Source organism: Cherax quadricarinatus, chromosome 31, assembly GCF_038502225.1.
Source record: "Cherax quadricarinatus isolate ZL_2023a chromosome 31, ASM3850222v1, whole genome shotgun sequence".
In the NCBI taxonomy this organism is placed as follows: Eukaryota; Metazoa; Arthropoda; class Malacostraca; order Decapoda; family Parastacidae; genus Cherax; species Cherax quadricarinatus.
In genome coordinates this window covers 11,737,669-11,750,408 of record NC_091322.1, presented here as the reverse complement: position 1 = coordinate 11,750,408, position 12,740 = coordinate 11,737,669, and the positions used below count along the sequence as shown (strand labels likewise).

Genomic DNA, 12,740 nt, shown 5'->3' with positions numbered 1-12,740 from the left:
GTGTATTTACACAGCAAAATATGATTGGAGCAAAGAAAGCCGATGACATGCCGAGGCATTTCAGGCAGACTTAACCTAATACTTATAGACTAAAGTCTAGACAGGTGAAAAGTAGTAGTTACCAATGTTTTGCTGAAGGTGACACCAACTACTGGCAGCCTTTTGAAGTTTCTCCTTACTGTTGTTATTATTACTATTGTATTATTATTATTATTAGTAGTAGTAGTAGTATGCACATGGTGAGGGGCCACTGATCTATGGAATTGGATCTGTGTTCTAGTTCCCTAAATTAAGCCTGAATACCTTCCATCCCCTCCCCTTCCCCAAGTGCTTCTCCATTATAATAATAATAATAATAAATAATAATATATAAATATATATAATAATAATAATAATCAAAATAATAATAATAATAGTAAATAATAATAATAATAATAATAATAATAATAATAATAATAATAATAATAATGGGAGATTCTAAAGAAAAATTGCAAAGGTTAGTGGATGAGTTTGGGAATGTGTGTAAAGGTAGAAAGTTGAAAGTGAACATAGAAAAGAGTAAGGTGATGAGGGTGTCAAATGATTTAGATAAAGAAAAATTGGATATCAAATTGGGGAGGAGGAGTATGGAAGAAGTGAATGTTTTCAGATACTTGGGAGTTGACGTGTCGGCGGATGGATTTATGAAGGATGAGGTTAATCATAGAATTGATGAGGGAAAAAAGGTGAGTGGTGCGTTGAGGTATATGTGGAGTCAAAAAACGTTATCTATGGAGGCAAAGAAGGGAATGTATAGTAGTAGTAGTAGTATGCACATGGTGAGGGGCCACTGATCTATGGAATTGGATCTGTGTTCTAGTTCCCTAAATTAAGCCTGAATACCTTCCATCCCCTCCCCTTCCCCAAGTGCTTCTCCATTATTATAATAATAATAATAAATAATAATTTTTAATAATAATAATAATAATAATAATAATAATAATACACCAACAATCCGACTTACGACCTGCTCGACATAAGACCACTCGACTTATAACCATGTTTTTTATGCCAAATTACTGGGAAATAAACAACTGTTTGTGTAGTACACAGTGTTTATCCTAAACCTTACAGTGTAAAATACAGTACTAACAGCATAAAAAGTAAAGTAAAAAATGAAATACCAAAATAAAACAATAAAATCATTACAAAAGTGTGATGTTGATATTCAGTAGTAAGGTTCGACTTGCATCCATTTTGACTTACAACCGGTTGGTCAGAACCAAGCTTGGTCGTAAGTCGGATGGTACCTGTATAATAATACGTATAATAATAATATAATAATGTACTATAATAATTATAATAATAGACAGCTTCAAAAGGCCATCACTAGATGGCAGTGAATACCACAACAATGTAGGAGTGGTTATGGCTGCCTCCACTAGTCACATAATGACATACTCATTCTCAAGTATATACGTATCAGGTTTCTATGTTATTTACATTGTTTATTACGTCATATTAGATCAATTGTGATAGATAAATAAGCCATAGAGTTAGTATTAGCATCATATTAAAGGAGTATATTGTCCTGTCTCCAAACAAACTCTCCTCTGCTGCCGGCACCACTACGTAGCCACATACATAATGACATTTTATTCATTCTACAGTATATATCAGGTTTCTATTTATTTATGTTGTTTATTATGTCATATTAGATCAATTGTGATAGATAAATAAGCCGTAGAGTTGATATTAGTGTTATATTGAAGTGTATTTTTCCTGCCTCTGAGAGCAGGAATTCCGCCGGAACGGATTAATGGCCTTTCAATTAATTTAAATGAGGAAAATTGACTCAGCATACGAACAAATCAGGATACAAACAAGGTCATGGAACGGATTAAGTTCGTAAGCCGAGGTTCCACTGTACGTTGCTTTACTACATGTACTGCATAAAAAAAAAAATTGAATTTGAATTGATGTGACTATGTTGGGTTATCCTAGGTTAACAACAGTGTGCTTTTTGGCTGAATTCCACTGTTAGTATCATGCAATAGTAATAAATTTGCAATGAATAAGGCCTCTTTCTGCCAGCTCCACACCCTATATGCTAACAGGGAAGCTGGTGGTGAAACACCAGGTTCTTTTTTCATTATTTACTTATGCTAGTTAGGCAGTGTTACCCTGTGATGCACTGTGTGGATCCACCTGGTTTTAGATTTATATCAAAGTTATGAAGAGGATGTAAGAGACCCAAACAGTTGAGCTGAGGTCAAAAATATTTTCATGTGGTATATTTGAAGGCATGAAAAACTGTGAATACTAGTATACTGGACACATCCTAGTCACCTGTGTACTAGTACACTGGTCACAATTGCTACATAAAATCAGGGCTTGTTAGATCAAGGTTCATTGTATCTGAATCTGAATCTAGAAGTAAAATCCTCAGTACAACAGACTAATGCAGTGAATTTTAGATAAAACGGACAAAAAAATAAATCAGGCCGGAGAAAGGTTGGAGAGTCAGCTGCCCGACTCTCATCATTGATGCAGCATACTAGGTCCTCTGCATCAGCCACTTGTCCATACAGTAGGTGTTTGATAGTGTCATTGATGCAGCATACTTAGTCAGCTATATGGAGCATTTGACAGGTGTGGGGCAGTGACCCTTTCTTTGGACCTGTCTATTTTCATCATTCTCTGGTGAGCCTACCTGTTTGTTACTGTCTGTATGCACTTATATATAAAATCATTTGGTCTCCAATTTTTGCTGTGTTTGCAACATTTTTTACCACTTTATCAACAGGTGACATACTGTATTATTAATAGTTCCTTCTACAGCAAGTGATGGCGCCCAGACATTGGAACTAACAAGGAAGCTGGAGGCTGATGTGTCAGTGTCACATGTGTGAGGAGGATGGTGTAGCAAAGCAAAGCAATGTCTGATATCCACAGAAGCATCTGCAATGTCACTACCAGTGCTTTACAGCTCCTCTGATTCAGAATAAAATAACTCTGAATCACTATTAGACAACACGGTATTAGTTTAAGCTCATCTATCCATCACAAAAGGAAAAAATTACTATATTCTATGGTACTGTATTTTTAACTCTTATTATCAAGTAATTTACAGTATTATACTGTACTGGATTACGGTTTATTCTTAGTGTGTCTGGTAGTGTCACTGATGAAGCAGACAGTCTGCTGCCTGGGCTATTTGTCCATGTATTTAGCTGAGTAATCAAAGCAGCAGACCAGGTTCATTACATGGGCACTGAAGTGTGATGGATTTTCATTTATGCAAAGATCCCCATCACTGAACTTTCACTGTATAGAGCTTATCTGCTTAATACAGACATTCATAAGAAAGAATGCACCCATTATGAATAGTCCCTTAGTTAATTTTCAATTTAGTGGTCATGTACCTAGCAAAAAATGTAATGGGTACCAATAAAAACCTAAGAGATTGAAGAAAAAAAAATTGTGTATAATTACAATGGTATGATGTTCGGCTTAATTTTGTCTGCTTGATGCAGAAATTCCTTAGTGCTCTAAAAGTTTGTCATGAAATGGCCTTCAGTAAAATTTTTATAACTGAATCACATTAACTGTGAAGTACACCAAATCCAGGGTATGACTATAAAAAAAAATTGATAGAAACAAAAATTAATGAAAACACGACAACTGAAACTCTGATCCTATTGTATTTAGTAAACAACAAGGAATGAATACTTACATGGTTCTCTTATAAATGACAGCATTGCAACAGTTAAGAAATCCACCAAATGAAAGGTATGCTGGATATCAGAAAAAATTGCATCCCACACCATTAAAAGGTCTTGTAGAGGAAATTCACGTCCAAACAACAGGCGAATCCAACGACTGTTTTAACAAAAGAGTGAATCACCTTAGTAAGTAGTAGCTTAATTATATATATTGAATACAGTGGTGTGTGTTTGTTATCTCCAATTTCTGAGTTAGTTGTTAATTATGTAATTGGTGTAATTTTTTAACTCAATTTGTACAAGAATGTGCAATAAAAACAAAAACTAAAAAAAAGTGTAACTTACATTCCATAAATTTGTGGAGGTATTTCAAGGCGTGCTAAGTGAGTGTAAAGTGCTGGGTCATGACGCTGTAAGAGGTTATCATGGATGCTTGTCAGTTTTTGAACTAACAAGTTTGTTGGGCCAACATCCTAAAATTAAAAAACGGTTTTACTTGAAATGCGTATACTCTATAACCCTAGGTAGTTGGTTGGTAGAGAGCAATCACCCAGGGAAATACTATCATCCTGCCAAGTGAGTGTGAAATGGAAACCTATAATTGTTTTACATGATGGTAGAATTGCTGGTGTCTTCTTTTTTCTGTCTGATAAACATGCAAGATTTCAGGTATGTCTTACTACTACTACTTACACTTAGGTCACACTACACATACATTTTTTTTTTTTCAACAAGTCAGCCGTCTCCCACCGAGGCAGGGTGACCCAAAAAAGAAAGAAAATCCCCAAAAAGAAAATACTTTCATCATCATTCAACACTTTCACCACACTCACACATTATCACTGCTTTTGCAGAGGTGCTCAGAATACAACAGTTTAGAAGCATATACGTATAAAGATACACGACATATCCCTCCAAACTGCCAATATCCCAAACCCCTCCTTTAAAGTGCAGGCATTGTACTTCCCATTTCCAGGACTCAAGTCCGACTATATGAAAATAACCGGTTTCCCTGAATCCCTTCACTAAATATTACCCTGCTCACACTCCAACAGATCGTCAGGTCCCAAGTATCATTCGTCTCCATTCACTCCTATCTAACACGCTCATGCACGCTTGCTGGAAGTCCAAGCCCCTCGCCCACAAAACCTCCTTTACCCCCTCTTTCCAACCCTTTCGAGGACAACCCCTACCCCTCTTTCCTTCCCCTATAGATTTATATGCTTTCCATGTCATTCTACTTTGATCCATTCTCTCTAAATGACCAAACCACCTCAACAACCCCTCTTCTGCCCTCTGACTAATGCTTTTATTAACTCCACCCCTTCTCCTAATTTCCACACTCCGAATTTTCTGCATAATATTTACACCACACATTTCCCTTAGACAGGACATCTCCACTGCCTCCAACCGTCTCCTCGCTGCTGCATTTACCACCCAAGCTTCACATCCATATAAGAGTGTTGGTACTACTATACTTTCATACATTCCCTTCTTTGCCTCCATAGATAACGTTTTTTGACTCCACATATACCTCAACGCACCACTCACCTTTTTTCCCTCATCAATTCTATGATTAACCTCATCCTTCATAAATCCATTCGCTGACACGTCAACTCCCAAGTATCTGAAAACATTCACTTCTTCCATACTCCTCCTCCGCAATTTGATATCCAATTTTTCTTTATCTAAAGCATTTGATACCCTCATCACCTTACTCTTTTCTATGTTCACTTTCAACTTTCTACCTTTACACACATTCTCAAACTCATCCACTAACCTTTGCAATTTTTCTTTAGAATCTCCCAGAAGCACAGTATCATCAGCAAAAAGTAACTGTGTCAATTCATATTTTGAAATTGATTCCCCATAATTTAATCCCACGCCTCTCCCGAACACCCTAGCATTTACTTCTTTTACAACCCCATCTATAAATATATCAAACAACCATGGTGACATTACACATCCCTGTCTAAGACCTACTTTTACCGGGAAGTATTCTCCCTCTCTTCTACACACACTAACCTGAGCCTCACTATCCTCATAAAAGCTCTTTACAGCATTTAGTAACTTACCACCTATTCCATATACTTGCAACATCTGCCACATTGCTCCTCTATCCACTCTATCATATGCCTTTTCTAAATCCATAAATGCAATAAAAACTTCCCTACCTTTATCTAAATACTGTTCACATATATGCTTCAATGTAAACACTTGATCTACACATCCCCTACCCACTCTGAAGCCTCCTTGCTCATCCGCAATCCTACATTCTGTCTTACCTCTAATTCTTTCAATTATAATCCTACCGTATACTTTTCCTGGTATACTCAATAAACTTATTCCTCTATAATTTTTACAATCTCTTTTGTCCCCCTTCCCTTTATATAAAGGGACTATACATGCTCTCCGCCAATCCCTAGGTACCTTCCCCTCTTTCATACATTTATTAAACAAAAGTACCAACCACTCCAACACTATATCCCCCCCTGCTTTTAACATTTCTGTCATGATCCCATCAGTTCCAGCTGCTTTACCCCCTTTCATTCTACGTAATGCCTCACGTACCTCCACCACACTTACATTCTGCTCTTCTTCACTCCTAAAAGATCTTATAACTCCCTGGCCAGTGCATGAAATTACCGCCTCCCTTTCTTCCTCAACATTTAAAAGTTCCTCAAAATATTCTCGCCATCTACCTAATACCTCCCTCTCCCCATCTACTAACTCCCCTACTCTGTTTTTAACGGACAAATCCATACTTTCCCTAGGCTTTCTTAACTTGTTTAACTCACTCCAAAATTTTTTCTTATTTTCATTAAAATTTCTTGACAGTGCCTCTCCCACTCTTTCATCTGCTCTCCTTTTGCACTCTCTCACCACTCTCTTCACCTTTCTTTTTCTCTCCATATACTCTGCTCTTCTTATAACACTTCTGCTTTGTAAAAACCTCTCGTAAGCTACCTTTTTCTCTTTTATCACACCCTTTACTTCATCATTCCACCAATCACTCCTCTTTCCTCCTGCCCCCACCCTCCTATAACCACAAACTTCTGCCCCACATTCTAATACTGCATTTTTAAAACTATTCCAACCCTCTTCAACCCCCCCACTACTCATCTTTGCACTAGCCCACCTTTCTGCCAATAGTCGCTTATATCTCGCCTGAACTTCCTCCTCCCTTAGTTTATACACTTTCACCTCCCTCTTACTTGTTGTTGCCACCTTCCTCTTTTCCCATCTACCTCTTACTCTAACTGTAGCTACAACTAAATAATGATCTGATATATCAGTTGCCCCTCTATAAACATGTACATCCTGGAGCCTACCCATCAACCTTTTATCCACCAATACATAATCTAACAAACTACTTTCATTACGTGCTACATCATACCTTGTATATTTATTTATCCTCTTTTTCATAAAATATGTATTACTTATTACCAAATTTCTTTCTACACATAGCTCAATTAAAGGCTCCCCATTTACATTTACCCCTGGCACCCCAAATTTACCTACTACTCCCTCCATAACATTTTTACCCACTTTAGCATTGAAATCCCCAACCACCATTACTCTCACACTTGATTCAAAACTCCCCACGCATTCACTCAACATTTCCCATGTACAAGCATATATATACACACCCCTCTGGGTTTTCTGCTATTTCCTTTCTAGTTCTTGTTCTTGTTTATTTCCTCTTATCTCCATGGGGAAGTGGAACAGAATTCTTCCTCAGTAAGCCATGTGTGTTGTAAGAGGCGACTAAAATGCTGTGAGCAAGGGGCTAGTAACCCCTTCTCCTGTATAAATTACTGAATTTGAAAGGAGAAACTTTTGTTTTTCTTTTTGGGCCACCCTGCCTCGGTGGGATACAGCCGGTTTGTTGAAAGAAATTAAAAAACATGCAAGATTTCAGGTATGTCTTACTACTTCTACTTACTAAGTACTTAGGTAACACTATACATGCATATACAAGCATATATATACACCCCCTCTGGGTTTTCTTCTATTTTCTTACTATTTCTTACTATTTTCTTACTCCCCATGGGGAATTGGAACAGAATTCTTCCTCTGTAAGCCATGTGTATCGTAAGAGGCAACTAATATATCGGGAGCAAGGGGCTAGTAAGCCCTTCTCCTGTATACATTACCAAAATTAAAGACAGAAACTTTTGTTTTTCTTTTTGGGCCACCCTGCCTTGGTGGGATACAGCCAGTTTGTTGAAAGAAGAAGAAACATGCAAGGTTTCATGTACATCTTGCTACTTCTACTTACACATACATGTACAAAGATATACAGCAGACCGTCATTTAACACTGTAATTATGTTCCTGAAAACGACGTTTTAGTTAAAACCGTTAGACAAACTGAAGAACTTATGGGATAAATAGGGTTACATTCCTGGAAGCCCCAAAAAACCCTAACAACTTTTTTTTTTGACCTCCAGATCTTACAAAAATAAAAGTGAATAAGTAACTGTAGTTCATTGTCATGATGTATTATGTTGATTTTACTGATTAAGATTACAAATGCAACAGAATAATAGTATTTCTTACCTAAAATTGTGGGTGCTGGTGTTTGTGGATGACTGTGGAGAGTGGAGAGTTATGTTGTATCCCTACTGGGCTGAGATGGATGATAGAGGTTCTGGTACAGAAGTCGATGGTTGTGCTGGAGTGTGCACAAATTCTGTATTGGATTTCTGTTCTATTTTACCCCACAGTACATTATACAATTGATGGTAAGGCATCAGCTGCTCTAGACATCGTTTCAGGGTCCTCTTCAGTGAAAAAGTCTCAGTCAGTCAGTAAATCACTCAAGTCAGTCAGTCAGTTACTCAACTATGTCTGTCAGTAAGTCAGTCAGTAATTCAGTCAGTATGTCAGACAAGTTAGTAAGTCAAGTCAATAAGTCAAGCCAGTCAGTAAGTCAAGTCAGTCAGTAAGTCAGTCAGTCATACAGTAAGTCAGTCAAGTCAAGTCAGTCAGCACACAAACTCATATTTACCTTATTCTTTTACGTGCACAAAGTGACACTTCATTATGGCCACAGGCTATCTCTTGCTTAATGTCTCTATTTTCTTCGTTAATTCTAAGAATTAAACGCTTATACCTTTTCTTGCCATTTTCAGCAACACTTGTGTGCCTACTGGGTGCCATGATTGCTTCGCAGATTTAAGATACAGCAATTAAAAGATCTAAACTCAATCCACAAACAAAAATAAACACATCTTGCTCCTAGCAAAGGATGGTACTACACGCGTATGAACAGGCTGGGACAAAGGGTGGTGGGAGTGGTGGTGGGAGTGGTGGTGGGAGTGGTGGTGGGAGTGGTGGTGGGAGTGGTAGTAGGAGTGGTGGTGGTAGGAGTGGTGGTAGGTGGTGGTAGAAGGTGTGGTAGGAATGGTGGTGGTAGGAGTGGTGGTGGTAGTGGTGGTGGGAGTGGTGGGAGTGGTGGTGGGAGTGGTGGTGGGAGTGGTGGTAGGAGTGGTGGTGGGAGTGGTGGTGGGAGTGGTGGTGGGAGTGGTGGTGGGAGTGGTGGTGGTAGTGGTGGTGGGAGTGGTGGTGGGAGTGGTGGTAGGAGTGGTGGTAGGAGTGGTGGTAGGAGTGGTGGTAGGAGTGGTGGTAGGAGTGGTGGTAGGAGTGGTGGTAGGAGTGGTGGTAGGAGTGGTGGTAGGAGTGGTAGTGGGAGTGGTAGTGGGAGTGGTGGTGGGAGTGGTGGTGGGAGTGGTGGTGGGAGTGGTGGTGGGAGTGGTGGTGGGAGTGGTGGTGGGAGTGGTGGTGGGAGTGGTGGTGGGAGTGGTGGTGGGAGTGGTGGTGGGAGTGGTGGTGGGAGTGGTGGTGGGAGTGGTGGAGGGTGGTGGGGGTGGTAGAGGGTGACGGTAGGTCTCCCCTGTTGACTCAATGGTCTAACCCAGAGTGTATCCCACAGGTGATGTGCGCTCCAATTTTTTTCCCCTCCTGCAAACTGAACCATGTTAAGTTAATTTTACAAAGTATTATACAAAAATATGCCGCAATTCTTCAATAGTGCTAAAACCAAAATATGCCAAACAAAATTGTGTTAAACGATGGTCTCCTGTATATACACACGCCCCTCTGAGTTTTCTTCTATTTTCATACTAGTTCTTGTTTATTTCCTCTTATCTCCATGGGGAAGTAGAACAAAATGCTTCCTCAGTAAGCCATGCGTGTCCTAAGAGGTTACTAAAATGCCGGAAGCAAGGGGCTAGTAACCCTTTCTCCTGTATACATTACTAAATTCAAAAAGAGAAACTTTCATTTTTCTTTTTAGGTCACCTGCCTCAGTGGGATATGGCCAGTTTGATGAAAAAAAAATACTCTATGACAGTCTTAAAAATGCTCAAAAGTTATAAATAGAGGGTTAGGTAAATCCAGAAACAAGTTAGCACAAATGTCAGCAAGATAAATTGAGAATTACAAAATGATCATCTCTTTAAACAAGGCACAACAATATACTTCATATTAAGTATTCAGGATATTGAACAAGTTTGAAATCTTAAACTTGAAGCAACTGAATCTTGCCAGGCCACAACATAAGAGAGTGAGAAAGTAATAATTATTCTTCCAAAATGTACTATTGTATACTTATGGAACAGTGTCTACTGTAGCTGTTGAAGTCATATCAATGGTTCAATATAAATTACATCTTGAAAACCTGATCAAATAAAGCAGGACCCTTCATATTAGTTAAAATTTTCAAGATCTTACTGAAGACCATATCTCACTGAATGACTGCTGTTCCACCAAACACTTGTTACTAAAACAACCATCCTTCACTGAACAACAGATTTGCTCCACCATAACCTGTTGCTAATACAGCTATTCCTCACTGAATGACAGTTGTTCCACCAAAACCTGTCATAATGAGAAATTATGTTCAGCCTAACTCATTTCATTCAGACTATAATGTAGAAAGTATATAGTGCCTGCAAAAATAAATTGGGCCTTCCTTTATCATTATGAAAATTATATAAATGCAACAATACAAACATTATACAATAACTGTATTACTCAGCATTTATATAAATATTGTCACCTTCCACTTGGCCTTGACCATTTGAAGCCATTTGGGCATACTTTTATTCAGATTCTTAAGTAATTATAATCAATGGATAACTGATTGACCCCCAATGTCCTTGATCTCCTGCTGCATGCATGACATGGCTGAAATATGGCAGGATTCTATCTTCTTTTTCACAATATTCTAGGCATTCTCAATAGGATTGAGGTCTGGGCTATTCCCTGGCCACTGTATAACCTTAATATTTTTCTCAGCAAACCACTTGATTCCCTTTTTTTCGCACTGTGACGGGGTGTTATCATGCATAGAAGTTGTGCAGCTGTGAATTTCAAAAAATATTCTGAAGGGAGTACTCGAGAAAAGTGGTGTAGTAATCGGCATTCACTGCAACATTTTAGGGAAGGAAGTACAAACCCTCACAATCAAGTAAACCACTAAAGTAACCACAAACCATGACAGATTTTGGGTGCTTTATGGGGCTTACTGTGTATGCAGTCATACCTGCATGCACAGTGAACACCTGATATGATGACCATGAAGTGTTCCATAGGAGAGGCCTGGGAATGTGATTAATAAACAGAGGAAAGGTTGCTTTAGTGGTTGGAAAGCCGACAATGTTTATTTTGGACACTATATTAAAACTGAAATTGGAATTTTGTGTAAAACTGGCCAAATACCAACTTCTGGGCCCTTTACTGGGTAGAGCTGATAGTTTAATGGGCAGTTTCTTGTGCTCAATTGATAGAGAAGACTTACTAGTGAAATAGCCAGGAAGTGGGAGAGTTTGAGCAATGGAATTGGCCTAAAATTGGGCAAAATCACAGTTGTACAAAATGCTTCCTGACCTCCAACTTCATGCCAATGTAATTCCATAAGTTTTCCATCTTTTAGAAAAAGATTATCATTTTAGAAGATAATTTTTTTTAAATTGTTACAATGTTTAGGCTATGTAAAGGGTCATTATCAGCAAAGCATCATGTTACATGTTAAAGATATGTATGACCAGTATATGAATTGCTAAAGGAGGATAACTTAAGCAACAACTGCAGAAGAAATGTTGGAGGAACTCAATTCCCAGTTAAGAGGCAGATAAATGAGGAGGATGAAAAAAAAAAAAAACAACCTAAGATATTTTACAATACTGGAGTTGTATGAGCAAGAACTCTGTAAGAACTTCATTTGACAAACTTGTTTTTTTACTTAAGAATATTTTGATAAAATTCCTTATAAAAAAATAACTGACAAATAAGGAATCAAGATTCGTGGGTATTTAGACATGTAAAATACAAACCATTTTCAAATTGTGCAGCGGTTAATTTCCTATAACATTTAAAAGTTTCGAGCAGCTGTAGTATATTATAAACAATTATACCTCTTCCTGTACTGATACTTTATTGGTGTAAATTTAATAGTTCAGTAAATATCTATAGGTACTTGGCCATTAAAAAACCATACCATATACCAACCTGTGGTCGAGCAAAAGGCTGAGTATTTATTAAAGTGGAGCGAGGATCTGGGTGATTTGACTGCTCTGTTACAACATACCATGGCTCCAACCCATTCATGACACCCTCAAATAAGGAACTGCAAGAAAGGAGCCTCAATTAATGAAATAATAAAAAAATTAACACAGCAGTTTCCTACAAAGATAGGGTAACCCAAGGAAAGAAATAAGTTCACCATCACTTGTTCCCATGCTGTCTTTTCAGAAGTGCATGTACAAAACAATTCAAATGATTTATCAAACTGCAATGCACACAGGCATCTTTCAAAGTGCAGGCACCTCTCACCTTCAAAGCTTAGTCCAACTAACTAGTTTCCCCTGAATCCTTTCACATATGCTACCCTGCCATACTATTCAACTTGCATCATCAGTAAAAACTGACAGCTCCCACTTTGTCTTAGATTCTCTATCTTCCAATCCCACACCTCTCCCCAACACCCCTGTACTTACTTCTCTTACAACTTCTTTCTTCTTTCAACAAA

The 12,740-nt window shown here is 38.2% G+C and overlaps 1 protein-coding gene across 10 annotated transcripts in view; it reads right to left on the bottom strand.

The window, feature by feature from the left end:
* Window positions 1-12,740, bottom strand: part of TBC1D5 (TBC1 domain family member 5) — a 125,914-nt gene that overhangs the window by 43,248 nt on the left and 69,926 nt on the right. For all 10 annotated transcript variants that reach the window (XM_053789322.2, XM_053789341.2, XM_053789381.2 and 7 more), the window contains 3 exons: window positions 12,221-12,338; window positions 4,050-4,177; window positions 3,716-3,861 (listed from right to left, as the gene is read on the bottom strand). In XM_053789322.2, the coding sequence (XP_053645297.1) occupies window positions 3,716-3,861; window positions 4,050-4,177; window positions 12,221-12,338 (392 nt within the window). The remainder of the gene's footprint in view (window positions 1-3,715; window positions 3,862-4,049; window positions 4,178-12,220; window positions 12,339-12,740) is intronic.